Raw genomic sequence first — 23501 nt, forward strand, 5'->3', positions numbered from 1 at the left:
ATCACATTGTGCCACCTACTAGCTGTGTGACCTTGGAGAGGTAGGTTCAGTCTCTCCATCCAACAGAGCCCCCAAGCAGCAATTGGCTGCTGGAGGAGAAACACAGTGGAGCCACATGGGGGCGCTCCTTTCCTCTGAGAAGCGTTTCAGTGGGCAACGTGAGCTCAGAGAGGACCTACCAGTGCAGGCTGAAAGGTTCAGAAGTTTGGAAGCCAAGAAGGCAATCAGCTTTCCCATCCAGACCGAAAGTTTCATACCCACTTTTTCCATGAACCAAAGGGCACAGGGTGAGCAGCCTGGCATTCAGCAGCCCTCCCCGGAAGTCCTGGCCAGAGAGGGGCAGGCTGGGGAACCACGTTACCTGGCTTCTGATGGAGCCACCACAGGAAGTTTATATGCCAATGTGATCAGAGCAGTGGCTGTGAAAGATGCCAAGAACAGCATGGCTCCAAGGAGGATGAGGATTTGTGTACTCCTGCAAAGAAGAGAGGACACAGAGAGGAGTGTCCTTCAGTTTCTTGCCCCACAGATGCATTTCCTGTGGCACAAAAGGCTGGAAATCCTGACTGTCAGAGGAACTTCCTGCTGGACCTGCTTTTGAGAGGCTGATGAGGGGCAGGGAGAGCTGGGCTGGGGCTGGAGGACCTGAGGCAGCCTCGGTCTTGACCATCCATTAGCCGTGCCACACAGGGCAGAGCCTTGAACTTGAGTTTCCTGGTCTAGACAGGAACAGTAATCACATCGCTGCCTGACCACCCTGAGGCTTACAGTGTAGCTCAAAAGGAGTCCATGCCTGGGAATGCCCCTTGTCCCTTGTACGATATGGATACAAGTGGTGGTGGGTTTGGGAGAGAGGACTGTCAAAGACAGGATGGGACACAGAGTGGACCCACTCCAAGCACAGGGGAGAGAGGATCGAGAAGGAGGATAGTATGGTTTGGATCTTTGTCCCTGCCCAAATCTCATGTGGAATTGTAATCCCCAGTGTTGGAAGTGGGGCCTGATAAGAGGTGACTGGATCATGGGGGTGGATTTCCCCCTTGCTGTTCTTGTGATAGTGAGTGAATTCTCACGAGATCTGGTTGTTTATAAGTATGTAGCACCTCCCCACTTTGCTCTCTTCCTCCTGCTCCCACCATATAAGATGTGCCTGCTTCCCATTCTGCCCTGATTGTAAGTTTCCTGAGGCCTCCCCAGAAGCAGAAGCCTGTACAGCCTGCAGAACCATGAGTCAATTAAACCTCTTTTCTTTATAAATTACCCAGTCTTGGGTAGTTCTTTATAGCAGTGTGAAAATAGACTAATACAGAGGGGGAACCAGGCATGCCTTCAACTGAGGAGCAGAGCCTGAGACAAATGTCTGGGTGCAGGTAGTTCACATGGGAGTAGGAATGAGGGATAGGGTAGGAGAATAGGGAAGCAGGGAAAACCAATACCAGGATGTGCTATCAAGGTAGCCAATGCTCAATTCTTCCAGAATATTCCACAGGGCCTTATGAAATGTACCTTAAAACTGTCCTGTGAGATGAAACAGAGAAGCATTTTCCCACTGTCTTCTGTCTCACATGGGTTAAGGATGGTCCCACACAAATTAATACCTCCACACTTTGGGATCATGCATGTATAAAACTAGGATGTTCCCTGAAGCACCCAGAGTGAGGCACTGTCTGGTTGTACCTGCTCGGAAGTGTGAGAGTTGGCATTTAGAGGATCTACAGTGGGGTGGAAGAAATGCTAAACACAGGTGCAAGACCATCCAGGCACAGCCTCACCTGGAAAATGCCTTTGACAATGCAATTCTGCTAGTGGAATTTGCCATGGCGGCTCATGAGGAAGGGATAAGATAGATACTATTCAGTTATCACCACAGTGATACAGGGAGAAAATTATTTTCAGCCAGAGTACCAATGTTAGTATAATGTTTGGAAAGAAGGATGAATTCTAGCTCCATGGTGCTATGATTGATTAGTAATGTCTGCTATGAGGGTAGGCAGGGGGTTATGGTAATAATGCTGTATGTATATTTATTGTGACTTCTGCCAGACCCCTTAGCTCTTCGCTCCTTGAATTACTGAGCTCCAGAAAGACCTGATTCCACTGGCATTCCATGGAATTATATTCTCTAAAGGAAGAAAAGCCCTACTTTTATACTTCCCTCCACTTATAAGCTAAATCTTGTTGCATAGTCACAAGCTTGGACAGTGTGGGCTTTCAGCTGAAGGACTGAAATTCACCTTCTACCACAGCCTTTAGGAAAGATGTTGACATTGGGGCCAGGGCTTCTCAGTCATAAGGACACTCACATGGGTTCCCAGGGAAGTCTAGAGTGGGCAGGCATAAGAACTCAGTGTCCTAGGTAAGTGGTAGTCAGGCCATCCAATAAAAACCCACAGCCACCCAAGTAAATATGTGTTTAACTCCCTGGGGGACTTAAGACCAGTCCGTGGCACCTACTTCCAAGATCAGTATCTCCACCACAGACTCCACAACTCTCTTCCAGCTAGCACCATGTCAACTAAACTCATACATCTTCCTGACATTGAATGTTATGGGCTGAATTATATCCCCAACAAAGTCCTATCTTGAAATCCTAACCCCTAGTAATTCAGAATGTGACTGTATTTGAAGATGGAGTCTCTAAAGCAATAATTAACATTAAATGAGGTCATTGGGGTGGGCCTTAATCCAATATGACTGTGTCCTTATAAGAAGAGGAAACTTGGAAACAGAAGGAAGAACATGTAAAGACTCAGATGTTTTGTTTTATTATTAATATTCCACTCTGACAACAGTTAAATTGGATGACTAGAGGACTGAATATTGATGTTCCCTCTAAGGAAAGTGATTTATCATTATGATTCAAGAGTGCAAAAGACATTCATGCCCTTTGACCTAGTAATTCCCCTCAAAGATATATATTATACAGAAAGTTGGACACAAATCCAGGCACTGATAAATATTTCCATGAAAATATTTATCAAACCATTATTTACAAAAGCATAACATTGGAATAATCCCAGTATTAAACAATAGAAGGTATACATAAATTATATATTTTATTCATGGAATGGAATGTTATGCAGACATTTAAATTATGTTGCTTTAAAAATAAAATAATATAAGGAAATGCGTGTGTCATAAAACTATTGAAAGAAAGATACTAAGGTGTATATACAGAATGCTTTCCTGTATTAAAAGCTGGGCAGAGCCTGGGCAACATAGCAAGATCTCATCTCTTTAGAGAAGTTAAAAAATTAGCAAAGTGCAGTGGTTCATGCCCTTAAGTCCCAACCACTTGAGAGATTGAGGCAGGAAGGTCGTTTGAGCCCAGGAGTTGGAGGCTGCAGTGAGCTATGATGGCACCACTGCACTATAGCAGCCTGGGTGACAGAGTGAGACCCTCATCTTTTAAAAACAAACAAACAAACAAACAAACAAAAAACTGGGCAGAAAAAATATCAGAAGAATAAGCCCCAAAATATTAGCAGCAAATTCTCCTTCCCTTGACTGACAAAGTGGAACTGGGGTGATTTTCTCCCCCTCTCTGAACTCCTAATGTTTTCCAATGTTTCTCAAATTGAAGATATATTTTAACAAAAAAGAACAATAAATTTTTTAAATATGGCATGAATAATCCACAACTATAAGTCTCTCCATGAATTACTGAGGCCTTAAGGTGTTTCTAAAACTAACAAAAATTAAGGTGATAAATATCCAATGTGGGAAAGCCGGTGCAGCGATACATTGCTGAGGGTGTTGTAAATTACTTCACTCTTTCTGGTGGGCAATCTCACAATATGTGACAAGTGCCACAAAACTGTTCCTACCCTTTGACCTAGCAATTCCACTTGGAAGTCTGCCCCCATGGAAGTAACTAAGAGAAAAAGTAGTGTGTTCAAAGGCATGCATTGCAGTGACATTTATAATCATGAAAAATTGACCACAATCTAGACACCCAACCATAAAAATGGTAGATAAACCCTAAAACTGACAAGTATGCAGGTTATGTCAATATGTGGCAATGTTTATAAGAACAGTTAAATGGAAAAAGCTGAGCACTAGATATTACATGCACACAATGATTGTAACTCTGCAAAACACACACTGACTGGAGCAGGATCAATGTTGGAGGAGAATGCGGAAGGAGGCAAACAGTAGAGGATTTGGTATTTACTTTTCTGTAAAGTTAGTTTCCTACATTTTAAAAAGTGGCTCTGCACAGAACTGGGACACTTTCTGAGGGTTTTGTGAAAGAGGCCACATGAGGACAAAAGCTTGTCCCAATCAGACTCACTTTGCATGGATGAAGATAATCACTGGTGTGGTGAGGTGGAACTGGAAGTCATTGGCAAGGTACCAGGTCCAGCCATTGCACTGAAAAGAGAGCAGCAAAGTTCACTCTTCCTTCATTTACCAGTTCTGCTCCACACTCTCCACCTGCCTGGACTAGGAGGCAGAATTCAGTAGGGTGGGGCAAATTTCCACGGGAAGACAAAGGAAATTGAGTTAGAGATACTCATATTTCACATCCCTCATCTTGAGCCTTCTACCAAGCCTGGATGGCAGGTATTATTGCTGCCATTTTACAAAATGGAGATTCAGACACATTTTCTCTTTTCTTTAAAAAAGAAAAATGATCATAGCCCATCTCCTATGACAGTTGTGGGACATGAACTCTGTCACGTTATAGGAATGTAAGAGTTTCTCATCATTATGGTGCAGTTGGAAGTCAGAGGGGTCAACGTTTTTCTCTTTTCCTTGCCGCTCCCCATGCCCCAACTCTAGGTGGAAAGAACAGGTTCATTTAGAACCAGGGCTTGGCTCCAGATGATGTTTTGTGGAGAACCCCAGAGTTCCCATGGATGACTGACATGGGATCGCCTGGCCAAAATGAGTTCCACAGACGGTCTGCGCTTGTGCCAGATGAGATGGTTACCAGTGTTTTTTTCTTCAGTGTGAGGAAGTCCCTGAGGGCAATTCTCTCCAAAGGGCCCTGGCACTTCTGCTTTCAAGGATCAAAGGTGGACTGTACCTCAAAAAGGCCACTGGCTAGTATCCTTGCCACTGCTTCCTGCAAATGGCCCAAATCAGTTTGCATTGGGGAAAACAGCCCAGATTATCCCCCAGGGACCCCATCACAGCCAGGCGGCCCCCACCTGTGGGCAGGTAGATGGTGATGCAAGCCTGTCCATATGGCTGGGCCTTTGCAAACGGAAGGCAGCCATCTAGTTAGTGAGTTGCTATATGCAATGATTAGGGCCCTGCCACGCTTTAGCGATTCCGTTTTCAGCCTTGATTTCAAGGCATATGTGGAACTGGTGATATAATTTCATTACAGCTATTTCACTTTCACTTGCTTCAAATTCATTATGAGGAAACTGGAGCTTTGGAGAAGCCAAGACATACATAGATCTTGTTGCTCCAAAGCAACTCAGTCAGGTCTACTTTGAACTTGAGTAGAATCCAACATAGTAAGGGTGTGATGCAATGTCCCATTGCAGTATAGACAACAGACGGAGGTGAGGAATCTGTCCTTTCCCGGTTGGGCAACATGGGCTGGCACAGGAACAGTGATGGGCAGGGTCAGCTGCCTCCGGGACATGTGCCAGGATGACTGGCCCCTTGCTGGCCACTGCTATGCCCCCCTCCCTCTGCTGTTCACAGCGGCTGCCCCTGCATAGCCTGGCAGGGTTACACCCACCCCATGACCAGAAGCCATCCCCCACTCACACAGCCCACCTTCCTACAGCATCACCAGTACTCCAGAGAAAACACCAGAATCAGGCTGAAGAAATGAGACGCCAGGTTTGCACCCTTCTGCCTTTCCAAAGCCAGCAACTCGAGACTCACCGCATTCTTGACCGACACAAAGTTGTTTAGTAACAGCAGATTTGTCCACCATGCTTGCCGGCAGTTATCCCAGTGGAATTTGGGCACTTCCCAGACAGGTCCCCAGGGAACAAGAGAGAACAGTCCAACCAACAAGCACACTGAATACAGGTGAAGAGGCTGCAACCTGGCAGGAGAGAGCCGGGAGAAAGAAGGTGACTTTCCACTGGAGTCCCTCCAGTCCCCTCAGTGGGCACGTGGCGGGTGGGGCATAAGGTGCTCTAAAACAGATTGTACTGTGGGCAGCTGCCACCCAGCCACACCTCAAACGCTCAAGCATCCACAAGTTCAAGATCACTTACTGAGCACCGATCATGTACTGGCTCAGGTGCTACTGCTGCAAAAATACTGCTGTTTATTTCTTTTTTTTTAGAGACAGGGTCTCACTCACTACGGCCCTGACTTCCACCTCCTGGGCTCGAGTAATCCTCTCACCTCAACCTCCCAAGTAGCTAGAACTGCAGGCGCATGCCACCATGTTCCACTAAAAATACTGTTATTTATTGAGCAAGTCATATAGGCGAGCCACTGTGGGAGGAGCCTGCTAGAGATTTCTAAACCTCAGAACAATCCTGCAAGGTAGCTGTGACCTCCCTTTTATGAAGAAATTATAGCTAAGAGAAGTTAGGGTGACTTACCCAAGGCCACCAATCATAGCGCAGTAGACACCGGTTCATGTTCTTTGCACATGGCCTCACAAGATGAAAAACTCTTTCTCCTTCCCTCCCTCCCTCGCTTGCTTCATTTCTCCCCTCCTCACACCCTACCTCCTCCAAGCAAGATCTGAAGCAGCTACAAAGGGGAAAAATCAGGAGTAAGGTGTCTAGACCAGCACTGTTCAATAGAAACAGGATGCAAGCATGGCTGCCCCCAATTTTACACTTTCCAGTAGCCACAACTTAAAAAGAAATAGGTACAACTCATTTTACTATTATTTATTTAGACCAATATATCCAAAATATTATCACTACAAACATGTACCCAATATGAAACATTGTTAAGAAGCTATTTGACATTCTTTTCCCTTTTACTGAGTCTTCAGAGTCCAATGTGGGCTTTGCACACATAGCACATCTCAACTGGCCACTTATCTGGTGGCTATTTGCTGGACAGTGTGGGTTTAGAGTTCAGAAGTGAGATGGCAGCCTGGAGGCGCATACAATTCTGGCATGGATTCTGGATGGGCTGGGCTCAGAGCCCTCTTCTAAAAGAATATAACTAACAATCCAGGGTGGTTTTGGCTCAACTAGGGCAGAACAACGGCCCAGCAGTACCTCCAAACATCTGGGTGAGATGGGGGCTGGGGTGGCGTTGACAGATGGGAAGTGGCAGGACTTGGAGCGTCTCCACTTAGAGGCGCACCCCCAGCAGAGAGGGGCTCAGCACCAAGCCTCTGGTCTGCACCCGGGGACGGGGACCACTGATTCCCCTGTTCTCCCCACAATGACAGCGTCCTACATAGAGAGTGTCCGGTGGGTGAGAGGGTGGTCAGCATTCCAGGAGAGGGAGTGGAATTGTTGATCAATGTGATAGAGAAAAGGCAGGCAACTCTGTCAAGACACGGCTTCCCAGATCAGCTCGCCTGCACGTTTGCTCAGGCGACAACCTCCCTGGGTCCTAGGCACTGGGTCCTGCCATGTTTGCCATCTGACCGTGCTGCCCTGCAGCTGCCCCTACAAGCCTCCGGCCTCGCCTTTCTGATCATCCTTCCCACCATCTGTCGCCTCCCCTCCCTGGGGAAAGTAGTCAGCGCTGCTCCCTTCAGAAGCAGAGCAGAAGGGAGCGTTCCCCTGGCCCCCGCTCCAGGCAGCATCCCTCACCTCTGCCAAGTCCCCCCTCCCCAGGGTGCTTGTTAAAATGCAGACTTGGAGTCTGCAGGCTGTTGGGTGGGCCACGCCTTGAGTATCAAGCTTGTCTAAACTTTTCACACTAAGAAAATCATGTAATGTCTCCTCTTTCCTCTTGTCTAAAAGGGAAACGGGGGTTTCTGCTTTCTAAGATTTTTTGAAAATCGAATGAGATAAACAAGAAAACAGTTGGAAACATCTAAACCACCCTAAAATGTACACGTGCTACATTTTTGTCCAAGTTTCCAAGAGAATAAAAGTCAAAGTGGGTTTTCAAAGATTAAAATGTGGGATACTGGCCAGTGTGGTGGAGGGGTGAGAAGCAGGGATTCTCATACCTGGTGGGTGGGAAGGTAAATTGGAAAATGCACATTAAGATGTTAAATGCCCAAAACCCCTAATTCCACCTGTAGGCATTTAGCCCACAAAATGTCTACACACGTGCACAAAAATATATACAGATTGTCCCATCGTCTAAGACAGCAAAGAATTACCTCCATGCCCACTAATGCAGACAAGTTAAATACATAATGGTACACCCCACTGTGCCGTACTGATAACCTTTAACATCAGGGATGTGGGTCCTTGTGTGCTAATAGAGAAATAGGCCAATTCTGTATTATAAATGAACACATCACATGCAAACAGTGAAGTATACAGTGCAATCCTACGCGTGCAGAAGAACAGTGCTTATACACACATGGAAACTTTCTGCAAGAATTCCTAAGAAACTTAAATACAGGTGTCCTGCGGGGAGTGAGACTGGAAGGGGGACCGTTTGTTTTAGCTATAACCTTGTGTTATAATTAGACATTTTTATCACAAGGTATAAAAAAAAACACCCTAATTTTAAAAATGTAGCTGCTAGTTGACATAACCAGGCAGTTCTACGGTTCTAGAGCTTTATTCTCTTCCTTTCCTGTTAGATAATCTCTGTCCTGCCGGGCGCGGTGGCTCACGCCTGTAATCCCAGCACTTTGGGAGGTCGGATCACAAGGTCAGGAGATCGAGATCACAGTGAAACCCCGTCTCTACTAAAAATACAAAAAATTAGCCAGGCGCGGTGGTGGGCGCCTGTAGTTCCAGCTACTCGGGAGGCTGAGCCAGGAGAATGGCGTGAACCCGGGAGGCGGAGCTTGCAGTGAGCTGAGATCCGGCCACTGCACTCCAGCCTGGGCGACAGAGCGAGACTCCGTCTGAAAAAAAAAAAAAAAAAAGATAATCTCTGTCCTGACTTACCCCTAGAAGTTAAGTTTGGGGATTTTCTTATCACTTGCAATAGCTCCCAAATGGTCTCCCCGTATCTGGCCCCTACAGCCATTCTCTGCCCTGCAGCCAGAGTGAGTCTTGCAAGATGTAAATCTCCCCATGCCACTCCCTTGCTGGGATCCTTCAAAGCTTTCTGTCTCAGAACAACAGGGAGCGTCCTTAGGGCAGCCCCCGCCCATCTCTGACCTCATTCCTCCCACTGTCCACGTGGCTCGCTTCACTCCACAGAGCACCTTTGGGCTCTTTGAGGCTCTTCAGACACTGCGACGCCCCTCCTTTCCCAGGATCTTTGTGATTCGGTTTTCCCAGAATGGACCATTCTTCCCCCACAGGATTTTCTTTGCTTAGAACATTCCTTTACTTTCTTCTAGGCTCTGGCCAAAAGTCACCTCCCATGACTGCCCTTACAGAGAAAGCCTCCACCTTGCTTACTTCTATTGATTGACTGATTGATTGATTGATTGATTGAGGCAAAGTCTCATTCTATCACCTAGGCTGGAAGGCAGTGATGCAATCACAGCTGACTGAAGCGTCCACCTCCTGGGCTCAAGCACCTCCTACGGAGCTGGGACCACAGGCACGCGCCACCACACTGGGCTAATTGTTTGTATGTTTTGTAGAGATGAGGTCTCACTATGTTGGCCAGGCTGGTCTCAAACTCCTGAGCTCAAGGGATCATCCCACCTTTGCCTCCTGAAGTGCTGGGATTGTGAGGCATAAGCCACTGCAGCCTCCTCTTCTCCAAATGATCACTTTGTAGCAGCCATCCTCCCTGGCCTAGCATACATTTATTTGCATGCTGCAACTTCAAATTGCATATTCATTTATTTATTGTCTGCCTGTATTCACTGGAACGTAACCTGTGGGCTGGAAGGCACCTTTGCATGGCTTATTGAAACTCTATTCTCAGGGATTAGGACAGTGCCTGGCACAAAATGGGCCTCCAGTGAACACAGAATGAGTGAGTAAACAGATGGTCTGACCCCGTCCTCCTGGAGATAAGCAGACAAGTGATAAATGCTAACCAGGTAGCATCAGTGAGTTATACCAGCACACGTAAGAACCTCAAAATGGCCAGGAGCATGACTCTTTTGTCACTGGGGTTACCTTAGTGAGGGTGAGTTTGAGTTGTGGGTTGGTGACAGTTCCCTCCATTTTCAACACAGTTTTTTCCCAGGTTGGACTGATTGTCTCCCTAGCTGCCACTCTGACCTGCCTTCCTTCCAGAGTTCCCCAGCTCAAGAATGCCAGCACCACCTGCCATGTTGCTCAAGCCAGAAAATTCCTGAGTCCTTGATTTCTCCTCTCTCCATTCCCACTGCCAATTGCCAGTGAAAACCCTGCTCTCCTGCCCAGATACTGCAGTAATGTACTCACTGGGGTCCTTGCCTTACAAGGCCTCACTACCACCTCACTCTCACCCCGTGCTCCTCCTGCCCCCACCGCTGCTCTATCCACCTTGGAAAGAACCCCTCTCTCCTCAATCCCCAGCTCCAGACTTTTACTCTGCAGTAGGTTTCCCAAGGCTGGACGCAGTAGCTCACACCTGTAATCCCAGCACTTTGGGAGGCCAAGGTGGGCCTGAGGTCAGGCAGATTATCTGAGGTCAGGAGTTTGAGACCAGCCTGGCTAAGACAAGAAACCCTGTCTCTACTAAAAATACAAAAATGAGCCAGGTGTGGTGGTGGAACCCTGTGATCCCAGCTACTCGGGAGGCTGAGGCAGAAGAATCGCTTGAACCCAGGAGGAGGAGGAGGTTGCAGTAAGCCAAGATCATGCCACTGTACTCTAGCCTGGGCGACAGAGAAAGACTCCATCTCAAAAAATAAATAAATAGGCTGGGCATGGTGACTCACGCCTGTAATCCCAGCACTTTGGGAGGCCAAGGTGGGCCTGAGGTCAGGAGTTCAAGACCAGCCTGACCAATATGATGAAATCCCGTCTCTACTAAAAATACAAAAATTAGCTGGGCATGGTAGCGGGCGCCTGTAATCCCAGCTACTCGGGAGTCTGAGACAGGAGAATTGCTTGAACCTGGGAGGCAGAGGTTGCAGTGAGCCGAGATTGCACCGTTGCACTCCAGCAAGAGCAAAACTCTGTCTCAAAAAACAAATAAAAAAAATAAAGTTGGTTTCCCAAGCAGAACCCACCATGCCATTAGATCCCCTGCCCCAACCCCTACCTAACCCCTCTTAGTATTCATCACCATGACCCCTCAGCCTGTATGCCAGCCTCACCCCCAGAAAACCTCAGGGCAGGAGAGGCTGCTTACCCCAGTGCCACACACCCAAAATATTATTGAAATCATAAGGCTTCTGTCCTTCCCTGGAGGAGGGTTAGATTTTATAAAGCTTGGAAGAAACCACAAAGACCGTGGTGAAAAGAAACCAACAAAGGTCTATGCCTTAGCTTGTCCCCATTCTTCACCTATTTGATGGAAAGCTTAAAAGGTATAAATAACAACCACACTAATAATGATAGCTCTTACTTATTGAGGGCCTACTTAGCTTGTCCCCATTCTTCACCTATTTGATGGAAAGCTTAAAAGGTATAAATAACAACCACACTAATAATGATAGCTCTTACTTATTGAGGGCCTACTATGTGTAAAGCACGCTTCCAAGTTATTTACATACATTATCTCACTGAATCCTCACAAGAGTCCTATGACGTGTCACTATTCTTCCCATTTTAGAGAGGAGCAAACTCAAGCACAGAAAGACTGAGACACTTACTCAAGGTCACTCAGCTGCTGTGTGACTGAGCCAGAATACACGCTCAGCCGTCCAACTACAGAGTCTGCACTTGCCCACTGCATTTCACTAGCTCCAAATATTATGACAACACGCCTCTTCCTATTTTGTGACAGTGTGGAAACAAGATGAACGTGAACCGGGAGTCAGGAGTGCTGGCTTCCAGCTCAGCAAATAACCACAACGTAGAAAATATATCAATGGCAGGTTTGGATGACATGAGCTGAAGTTTCCTTTTGTCCCTTAACTTTGTTGTTTTGTTTGTTTGTTTGTTTGTTTGCTTGTTTTGAGACAGGGTCTCACTCTGTTGCCCACGCTGGAGTGCAGTGGCACAATCTTGGCTCACTGCAACCTCCACCTGTGGGGTTCAAGTGATTCTCCCACTTCAACCTCCCGAGTAGCTGGGATTACAGGCGTGTGCCACCACGCTCAGCTAATTTTTTGTATTTTTGGTAGAGAAAGGGTTTCACCATGTTAGCTAGGCTGGTCTCAAATTCCTAACCTCAAGTGATATGCCCCCCTCGGCCTCCCAAGGGCCTCCCCAAAACGCCTGGGATTACAGGCATGAGCCACTGTGCCCGGCCCTTCTGCCCTTAACTTTGGTTGTCTCATTCCATCACTGCCACTCTGCTACCACTGATTCCGTATTCTGCCCCAGTGTTGGAATCCCTTCTGCATCAACCAACTACACATTCCTAAAGAAGACCATTGATCACGTGCGGTGGCTCACGCCTGTGATCCCAGCACTTTGGGAGGCCAGGACGGGAAGATCACGAGGTCAGCAGTTCAAGACCAGCCTGGCCAACAAAGTGAAACCCCGTCTCTACTAAAAATATTATATATATATATCTCTCTTAGCCAGGCATGGTGGTGGGTGCCTGTAATCCCACCTACTTGGGAGGCTGAGGCAGGAGAATTGCTTGAACCCAGGAGGCGAAGGTTGCAGTGAGCGGAGATGGCGCCACTGCACTCCAGCCTGGGTGACACTGCGAGACTCCGTCTCAAAAAAAAAAAAAAAAGAAATCGTCATTCTTCTTGCCTCCCTCCCAGCAGAATGGCCATGGCCCAGAGCTTCGACCAAGTTCCTCTCGTGGTCATGTATCGTTTTATTTTTATCATTACCATTAGCACTCTGATTTACAGGATCCAATTACTACTAATTTGCAGACAAACAAATTTTCCTGTTGAATACAGATTCCATGGAAATCTGACAGTGCATTTATTGAACTCTGCTGCCCATCAGCTGAGGACTAAGGATGTTTTTGCCAGTGGAACATACCAGTTTTCATGGTATTTGTCCCAACAGAATTTGAACCATATTAAACCAGCTTAAATCAACTGTATTTAGGGAACAAAACTATTTCAGTTTACTTTTCTTTGGAAATTCTTTTAAAAGAAGGTTAAAGACAGAAAACTAATAAATTATTACATAGCAATGAGGAATTGAGAAATTATGTAAATAAACCTACTGTCAGGCCTCTGAGCCCAAGCTAAGCCATCATATCCCCTGTGATGACATTCCACCATTGTGATTTGTTTCTGCCCCACCCTAACTGATCAATGTACTTTGTCATCTCCCCCACCCTTAAGAAGGTTCTTTGTAATCTCCCCACCCTGTAGAAGGTTCTTTGTAATTCTCCCCACCCTTGAGAATGTACTTTGTGAGATCCACCCCTTGCCCACAAAACATTGCTCCTAACTCCACCGCCTATCCCCAAACCTATAAGAACTAATGATAATCCCACCACCCCTTGCTGACTCTGTTTCCGGACTCAGCCCACCTGCACCCAGGTGAAATAAACAGCCTTGTTGCTCACACAAAGCCCGTTCGGTGGACTCTCTTCACACGGACACACGTGACACCTACCTTGCCAGGCGACTGAGAAAGTATCTGAGTATGACTTTAGGGGTTATTCCTTTGTCTAAATTCTGATGCATCTTTAAAAACGACCTTGCACTTAACCAACCACTAAAAGAGAAAGAAGAATTGTCACAGGAATTACTTATCAATAATACAGTTCACTGATTGATTCATTTGGTTGTCCCAATCTGGATAGAATAAATTATGATGCATTAACAAAGCACCTCCAAGTCTTAAAATAATTTTTTTTTTTTTTAGATGGTGTCTAGCACTGTCACCCAGGCTGAAGTGCAGTGGTGTAATCTCGGCTCACTGCAACCTCCGCCTCTCGGGTTCAAGCAATTCTCCTGCCTCAGCTGGGATTAGAGGTGCCTACCACCACACCTAGCTAATTTTTGTATTTTTATTAGAGACGGTGTTTCACCATGTTGGCCACACTGGTCTTGAACTCCTGACCTCATGATCCGCCCGCCTCAGCCTCCCAAAGTGCTGGGATTACAAGTGTGAGTCACCGCACCCAGCCAAAAACAATTGGTTTATTCTTGCTCATGCTGCATGCCCAGGTTGACAGAGCAGCCACCGTCTGAAACCTCACCAGTGACCATGGAAGATGACAACAGCCTTCTGGAGGGCCACAAACTAGCAATGAAACTGTCTAATCTAAAAGTGTCACGTTTAAAGCTCTTAGCATAAGAGTTTAAAGCACTTAGCGTAATGGCAATATCAGGTACCACTTGGTCAGAACTAATGATGTGGCCCAACCAATCACAATGGGGCCAGGAAGTGGAATGTTGCCAGGTGCCTAAAAGGGAGGGAGACAGACAGATGTGTTGACCACTATTAACAACCACCACTGGGTCTTTTGAAATAATAACACCAAGACTTTCCATTTGTGTAGAAGCACATGACTTTCAAAGTACTTTCGCTAATAAGATTGCTTTTCCTTCTCCAGTCGTACCAAACTACTTTGCAAAAAACGTTTGTTGGCCAGACCCAGTGACTCACACCTATAATCCTAGCACTTTGGGAGATGGGTGGATCACCTGAGGTCAAGAGTTCAAGACCAGGCTGGCCAACATGGCAAAACACCACGTCTAATAAAAATATAAAAATTTGCTGAGCGTGGTGGCATATGCCTGTAGTCCCAGCTACTTAGGGGGCTGAGGCAGGAGAATCGTTTGAACCTAGGAGGCGGAGGTTGCAGTGAGCTAAGATCATGCCACTATACTCCAGCCTGGATGACATAGCGAGACTCCATCTCAAAAAAATAAATAAATAGTTGTTTGTTGAGTGAATGATTGAATAGATGAATAAACAGCTCTATTAGGTAAAAAGGAAGATACTATCATTCCTGCTTCTCTGATGGGAAAAGTGAGACCTACAGATTATTAAGAGGGTTGCCCAAGATCGCAGAATTCTTAACCAACATACCCTGATGACAAATTCATTACCCAGAATGTGCAGCTAAAGAAACCAAAGTGATGCCTTTTAATTGCAACTGGATGATAAGCAAGTATGTGAGTTTCTCAACCTTTTGATATTTGTACCAGCGATCCTTGTGGGTGTTTCCCTAAGGAGCTAATGTATTTCCTATTGCGAAACAAAGCCGTGGGTTGAGTGGGACTTGGAAGGGATCAGGCAGGGTTGGAGAATGTCTCTATTCTCTGCCTGCCACATTTTCCTTTGAAAGGCAGCAACTTGGACTCATTAAATAGGAACAAAATTTATAGAGACATCTAAAAGACAGTGCTAAGAGGGGGAAGCAGGGCAGCCAATTCTGATTCCGGCCTCCTCTTAATTTCAGGAAAGGATAAATCAGGGCAATTCTTTCTTTTCAGAGTGACTGGCTCCCGCTCTGCCAGCACGGTTGCTAAGCAAAACCTGGGCCTCGTTGTGTGTGTGGGCACGCACCTCCCGGCTTGCAAGTTCATCAAGAGAGGGCTACAGGAAAGGCTGGCAGGAAAACAGGCTGTAAGCAAGATAACTAGCTCCACGGGGCTAAGACCCAAAGACCTGAACACACTGCAACGGAGACAAGCACGCACTAGTGATAGATGAAGCCAGCCCGAGAGGTAGGAGAGGATTACAAAACAGTCGCCAACTAATTATTCTTCAGGAGAGGATTACAAAACAGTTGCCAACTAATTATTCTTCAGGATAATCAGAAGGCTTTCGTTTTGCTGTGTAAATATCAGTGACAAAGTGAGTAAGACATGGTTTCCTTGTGAAACAAGCTACACTTAAGCTCTAATTCTAACCTTACTAGCTGTGTAGACTTGGACAAATCACCTCATTACTGAACATCAAGAAGTTTCTCATCTGTAAAAATGGGGATGATATTGTACCAGCTTTATAGGTTTATTGTGAGAATTGCATGGGATAAAAGATTTCAAGCTCTTAGCATAATGGCAATACTAGGTATCACTCTTAATAATGGTTCCATTGTTCAAAAGAAAATGTGAACCTTTGAAAGTAATACAATAAAAACTGAAGGAAAAGGAGAAAAAGACAGTCACGGAGACTGATGGTGAGAAATGAAAGCAAACAGAGATAAAGAGAAAAGAAATGTACTTCTCCGTCTCTAGGCTGCTGTCAGAATCTGCCCGGCTTCCACCACCTCTGTTGGCCTCAGCTCTTCCTGCCTGGGCTCACACAGAGCTTTTCAGGCTTCAGCAGGCACAACCCGGAGAGCTTCTGACAGTCCAGACTGCTGGACCCATCCCCCCAGAAAGTCTGATTCAGTGGATCTGGGGTGGTGCCCAAGAATTTGCACTTCTACCAATTCCAGGTGATGCTGGTGAATTTGCAGTGGGATGGCTGTCTGAGGACCACTGACATAAGGCAAGGCATGGCCCTCCCTGACCCCAGACCAATCCAGGTGGCAGATACGTCATCTTTATATATTTGTAGTTTTCTGGGCTGTTTGGTATCTCAATAGCCTTGGCCTGTGCTTTAGATATCTCAGGACTGGCCTGGTGGCTTCTCTGGTGTCTCCGATTCCCACTGATGATCCAGAGATGACCAGTGGACTTTCGTGCCCTCCATCTTTCCATCCTAGTGACAGCTTTTCTAGTCTCCAGATTGAGTTTGGCTTTGGTGCCTGCCATCCTAATCTGTCTGTGCCGGTGTCCCTCCCAGGGCTTGGACCCTGCCAGTCAGTCCCATCCCAGCATACAGTCGTTTTTGCCTGGCTTATAGGGAACAGAGGTCTGGTCTTTGCCTGCTGCCCTGTGGGCAGACCTCCCCGTTCTCCAGGGGCCCACTCCCGGTCTTCTGCAGCTGGGCTTCCTCTGCCAGGTGAGACCCAGTGCTGCCCTCTTGGAAAGTCTGGAGCCCAGGGGTTCCCCTATCACTGCTGGTTTGCTGCATACTGTGGACCCTGAGCCTGGCCTGTCTGGGCTACTTGCCACCTCCTAGCATGATCCTTAATGGATAGGTCTGAGCTCATTCTGCATCCCTCTTTCTCAGCATTACCGCAAGAAACGATCACACCAGATTCTGGAGATAAGACAAGAAATCATTCATTTCAACAATGACTTATTGAACATACTCTGTGGCTAGCACTGCCTCAGTGACCTGGTGACACAGCAGTACACAAAACAGAAAAACAAACTTTATGCCTTACATTCTACCGAAAGGACACAGACAATTAATCAATCAAAAATGGCAGCTATAGTACGTGGATCAATAGAAAAAATGAAGTCTAGAAGGCTGGGTAGTTGCACTTCAAAGAGAGGGGACGAGGAAGGCTTTGCTGTGTAGAAACTTGAGGGAGAAGAGGAATCAAGCAACCAGGCTGTTAGGGAGGTGGGTGGCCCAGAAGGTGGCTGGTGATTAGTAATCCCTTACCGTTGTTCTGTGCAGCATGGGAGCTAGTTCTCCCCTAACTGGGTGGGTCACACACATTTGAATTTAATGACTTTTTTTTTTTTCCAAGACAGAGTCTCACTATTGCACAGGCTAGAGTGCGGTGGCACGATCTCGGCTCACTGTAACCTCCGCCTCCTGGGTTCAACCAATTCTCTTGCCTCAGCCTCCTGAGTAGCTGGGATTACCACACCCACCTAATTTCTATATTTTTAGCAGAAACATGGCTCCGTCATGTCGTCCAGGCTGATCTTGAACTCCTGGCCTCAAGCGATTCGCCTGCCTTGGGCTCCCAAAGTGCTGAGATTACAGGTGTGAGCCACCATGCCTGGCCTTAGTGGCCTTTTTTTTAAATAATGGGGGCACTTATGAAAACATTGCTCTGTGGCTGTTGTAGTTTGGCCAACAATAGCATCTCCAGCAGCCATCAGTTTGCCCCTTTCTCCTCAGTCATTCTCAACATACCACAGGTATGGCTTGGGTCCCTTCTCTTTTAACAGCCTTTCTTTGTGCCCCGTACAGAGTCCAGCTCCACTCCATTTCTTTGCTCCCTAAAACAGCAAAACATCTTGAAAGAGTTGTCCAAAGTCATTGTGTCTACATCCTCCCATCCTCACCCCACTCCCCAGACTTCCATGTCCACCACACCACTGACCCTGCTCCTGACAATGTCACCAAAAGGCTTCTGGTTGCCAGAGTCAAAGATTGTTTCTTTACACAATGAACTCCCGGAGCGTTGGGCCCCGCTGACCACAGCATTCCTTCTTGAGGCGCTTTCTTTTCTTGGCTTCCTGGTCCCCACAGTGTCTGACTTGTGCCCCCTTTCACTAGTCACTCATTCTCAGACTCCTTTGTGGGTTCTTCTCAGCTTTTAAAGGTTGGAACACCAGAGGTCCTGGCCTTCAGTCCCCATCGGTCATTCCATTCTCCTCTTAATGTGATCAGATTCAATACTGTGGCTTTAAATGCCTCCTATATCCCAAGGACTCCAAAATTTATGTCTCCAGCCTTGATGTTTCCACTGATCTCCCGACTTACGAATGTCAGCTACCATATCACAGTTATGATATGACTTATGAATGTCAACTACCATATCACGAGTTATGATATGACTTAAAAATGTCAGCAGTCATATCACAAGTTATAATATGACTTACGAATGTCAGCTACCATATCACGAGTTATAATATGACTTATGAATATCAGTTACCATATCACAAGTTACGATATGACTTACGAATGTCAGTTATATCATGAGTTATGATATGACTTATGAACGTCAGCTATATCACGAGTTGCGATATGACTTACGAATGTCAGCTACCATATCACAAGTTACAATATGACTTATGAATGTCGGCTACCATATCACGAGTTATGATATGACTTAGGAATGTCAGTTACCATATCACGAGTTATGATATGACTTATGAATGTCAGCTACCATATCATGAGTTATGATATGACTTACAAATAAATGTCAGCTATCATATCACAAGTTATAATATGACTTACGAATGTCAGTTACCATATCACAAGTTATAATATGACTTATGAATGTCAGTTACCATATCACAAGTTATAATATGACTTACGAATGTCAGTTACCATATCACAAGTTATAATATGACTTATGAATGTCAGTTACCATATCGCAAGTTATGATATGACTTACAAATGTCAGCTATATCACGAGTTACGATATGACTTATGAATGTCAGCTACCATATCACAAGTTACAATATGACTTATGAATGTCGGCTACCATATCACGAGTTATGATATGACTTATGAATATCAGCTATCATATCACAAGTTATGATATGATTTATGATACATCAGCTGCTCACCTGACATTTCTACATGGCTGTCTAAAAGGCCTCTTCATCTTAATTCATCCAAAACAGAAAGCTCAGTTTTCCCTCCAGACCCAGCTTCTCCTCCGATCTTTCCCATCTTAATGAATGCCATCACCATCGACTCAGACACTGAAACCAAAATCTAGAAATCATCCTCAACTCGTCTCTTTTCTCACACGTCACATCTGATGCATCAACAAGCCTCAGCAATTCCTCATCTTAAACACATCCTGAATGTGACCTTCTTTCTTGATTCCAGCCACCACCACCCCAGCCTTACCATTTCTTATCTAAAATAGGGCAAAGGTTGCCTCCTCGATCCTGCTTCCACTCTTGCCCTTCTTAGGCGCATTACTCACATAGGAGCCAGAGTGATCATGTTTCAAATAAATCAGATCACATCACTGTCCAGATTAAAACAAGCTCTCTCACTCCTTCCCGTTCCACCAAGACTGAAGTCTAAACTCCTTAGTGTTGTTACAAGGTCCCCCATGGTCTACCCTTGCCCTTCTCTTGGGTTTTCTGCCACTGTTCCTCACCTTCACTAAGCTTCACCCTTCTTTCTTCTCCCTAACAAGGCTCCCCGGCTCTTGCCTGAGCACTTTTGCACTAATTGACCCTTTGCCTGAACTTTCTTATCTCAGATTTTCCTATGGCTCCTTCTTGCCATTCTGGTTCCAGCTGAAATGGCACCTCTTCCATCAGACAAGCCTTCTCAGACCTTTGGAAGTAGATAAAAGTGGTTGCACAGGCTGGGTGCAGTGGCTCACTCCTGTAATCCTAGCATTTTGGGATGCCAAGGTGGGCAGATCACCCGAGCTCAGGAGTTCGAGACCAGCCTGGCCAACATGGCAAAACCCCATCTCTACTAAAAATATAAAAATTAGCCAAGTGTGGTGGCAAGCACCTGTAGTTCCAGCTACTCGGGAAGCTGAGACAGGAGAATCACTTGAACCCAGGAGGCAGAGGTTGTGGTGAGCCGAAATTGCGCCACTGTACTCCAGCCTGGACGACAGAGTGAGACTCTGTCTCAAAAAAAAAAAAAAAAAAAAGAGGGGTTGCGCAATATCGTAAATGTATTAAATGCCTGAAATTTTACACTGAGTGGTTAATTTTGTTATGTAAATTTTACCCCAATTTTTAAAAACAAAAATTAGAATTTTCATGAGGATTAAATGAGATACTATTTCAAAGTACTTACCACAGTGCCTGACGCTTCTCAAACAATTAAGAAATTTTACCTCTTAATAGTTCACATAAATAAACATAACTTTACGAAACATCATGCTATTTTCTGAATTTTTCCCATTTCACTATAGTGAAAATTCAGAACTTCATCAAGCGCCTGTACCACTCTGTGGGCCAGAATTTGAGACGCACCGAAATAAACAATCTTGATGAATACAATCAATGTTTGTAAAAGGCCTGTGTTATAGAGCCATCGTAACTCATGTAATAAATGGAAGGTACAGTGGAGAGTCTCTTGTGACAACAGTACCGTCTAGAAATGGACAAAGGCCCAGGTGAATAAATGTGGGTCATTCAGCTTTTCTCATTAGAGTGAGAATGGTAACACATACGCATACACACGTCCCAGAACAAACACCACAAGTCCCACAGCAGTGAAAACGTAGTTCGACCTTATTACCTGATCAGGAAAAATGTATCAACTCCAAGATAGAAGGGACCGCTCCGAGAGTAAATGTACAGTGGGTTTCTAAGCACTCTGCTTTTCCATTCAAGCACATTATCTGTAACAAACATTAAAAAGCAGTGTCTTTTTGTTTCATAGAAGAAAATCATGTGATTTCTCTTTTCAGAAAAAGCAAGAGGAACACCTTCAACTTTTGGTTGTACCGGGCAGGTTTTAAGAATCACTACAGGCCGGGCCAGTGGCTCACGCCTGTAATCCCAGCACTTGGGAGGCCAAGGCAGGTGGATCACGAGGTCAGGAGTTCGAGACCAGCCTGGCCAACATAGTGAAACCCCGTGTCTACTAAAAATACAAAAAATTAGCCAGCCGTGGTGACGGGCACCTAGAGTCCCAGCTACTTGGGAGGCTGAGACAGGAGAATTGCTTGAACCTGGGAGGTGGAGGTTGCAGTGAGCCGAGATCACGCCATTGTACTCCAGCCCAGAGGGTAACAGAGTGAGACTCCGTCTCAAAAAAAAAAAAAAAAAAAGAAAGAAAAAAGAAGAAGAAGAAGAATCACTGTAATTCATGTAGGAGGAGAAATTAGACTGGGAATAAAAGGTGGTGACTGAGGTCCCTAATGGTCGTTCAGGAGCTTTAAGCTCCTTTGTGTACTCACAGTGGCCACAACCCCCTTGGACTGTAGCACTACCTATCATGGGCTGGTACAGATCACCCAGGAGGCTTCTTCAATCTGCCCTGGGCTGTGTTTGCCCCCTGTTTAGAGAGTACCACTATTATTGATAGGAGCGCTTCAGGAAGGTAGCAGCAGGAAGAAGGTGGAGAAACACTGATTTGATATTAGTGGACCATTTTTATTTATGCTTGTCTGCTTTTCAAGGAAAAATAAATGTTAGGTCCTGGCTTCATTAACCATGATGAGAGAGAACTCGGCTTTTTGGATAACAAAAATACAATACCCAGGTATCAGTATTCACCTGGCAGCCTGGTGCCTGATTTGTACCTAGAGGGAGTAAAATGAGCCACTAGACCCTGGCCTGGAAACCTTACTGATGGGAGATCACACACAGTGTCTCTAAAACAGAAGGAAGGCTGCTCGTGGGAAGGCTGCCAGACCCTCAGCCTTTGGCCACCATGATCCCGCCATACCAAAGAGTGTCTCTTCCCTGACTGCTCCCAGAGTAAAGGCTCATCAACTCTCCGCACCCAAAGACAGCCATGCAGTCATCTGACTGGTATGTCCCGAGATGATCCACAGAAGACTCAAAACACGAATGCCATTCAGTGCAGAGCAGGTGCTGCCTGGTGTCTTTGTAGTCCAGATGGCTGGCACGTTCTTCTGCCAAGAAAAGCACTCCAGAGCATGAACCATGGCTCCTAGAAACCCTGGGCAAGAGCAAAGGTGTTACTGTCCACCCTGACTGCCAGGGTATCCACACACCACCCCACAACAAGAACCAAAGTGCAATCCACAGATCTTGGCAGTTACACGGAGGCTCTCTTGCTCTGACCGTGGGCTTCTCAGCTCAGCCTCCACGGTTCCATCTTGATCTATCTGTGGACTTTCATACTCAGTATCCCTCCCTTTTGAATCTTGACTTTCGCTAACAGACTTGACCTGAGTTTGGTGCTCCACATGCTTTGTGCAGAATACGCTGCCCAAGCTCAGGCCCCAGAGATGCCAACCCCTGACCCCAGTCCTGCTTGACGAAGAGTTGAGGGAAGGAGAATGCAGATATCAGTAAGAATCGATGTGATCCACAAAGCAAGCATTTCACGTGAAAGAACACCCCTGCAATTCTGAGGACTAGTTGCTTATGAATAATGAGCCGGGCATGGTGGCTCATGCCTGTAATCCCAACACTTTCGGAGGCCAAGGCAGGTGGATCAGTTGAGGTCAGAAGTTTGAGACCAGCCTGACCAACATGAAACCTCATGTCTACTGAAAATACAAAACAGTTAGCTGGACATGGTGCGCATGCCTGTAGTTCCAGCTACTCCAGAAGCTGAGGCAGGAGAATTACTTGAACCCAGGAGGTGGAGGTTGCAGTGAGCCAAGATTGCACCACTGCATTCTAGCCTGGGTGACAGAGTGAGACTCCATCTCAAAAATAATAATAATAATAATAATAATAATAAATAATGTAGGTCAAAGTATACGCACAAAAACAGAGGGACTGGTGGCACAGGAGCTTAGGGCACAGGCCATATAGCCAGATGCTCGTGGCTCTGATTCTGTCACTTATCAGCTCTGTGACCCTCCCCGGCAAGTGAATTAACTTCTCTGTGTCTAAGTTTCCACATCTGCAAAATAATCAAAGTAGATTTTATAGGATTATCATGAAGAACAAATGAGATAATGCTTATAAATCATATTAAATAGAGGTAACCCACAGTATGTACCCGTGAGAACACAGCTACTACTACCATGATTTTAAGCCCTATCACTTTAAGAATGGTTAGTACCATCTTCTTAATTCATTCCTGTTCTTAAAGAATTTA

General features: G+C 45.8%; 1 protein-coding gene across 9 annotated transcripts in view; it reads right to left on the reverse strand.

Moving 5' to 3' along the window:
- LOC103244205 (O-acyltransferase like protein) overlaps window positions 1–23501 on the reverse strand; it is a 75833-nt gene that overhangs the window by 13401 nt on the left and 38931 nt on the right. For 8 of the 9 annotated variants that reach the window (XM_008013928.3, XM_037987957.2, XM_037987955.2 and 5 more), the window contains 6 exons: window positions 22206–22385; window positions 20994–21096; window positions 13626–13727; window positions 5851–6016; window positions 4295–4374; window positions 362–475 (listed from right to left, as the gene is read on the reverse strand). In XM_008013928.3, coding sequence (XP_008012119.3) covers window positions 362–475; window positions 4295–4374; window positions 5851–6016; window positions 13626–13727; window positions 20994–21096; window positions 22206–22385 — 745 coding nt within the window. The remainder of the gene's footprint in view (window positions 1–361; window positions 476–4294; window positions 4375–5850; window positions 6017–13625; window positions 13728–20993; window positions 21097–22205; window positions 22386–23501) is intronic. The other variant, XM_037987953.2, reaches the window with a different exon arrangement.

This window comes from Chlorocebus sabaeus, chromosome 18 (assembly GCF_047675955.1).
Source record: "Chlorocebus sabaeus isolate Y175 chromosome 18, mChlSab1.0.hap1, whole genome shotgun sequence".
Taxonomy (NCBI): Eukaryota; Metazoa; Chordata; class Mammalia; order Primates; family Cercopithecidae; genus Chlorocebus; species Chlorocebus sabaeus.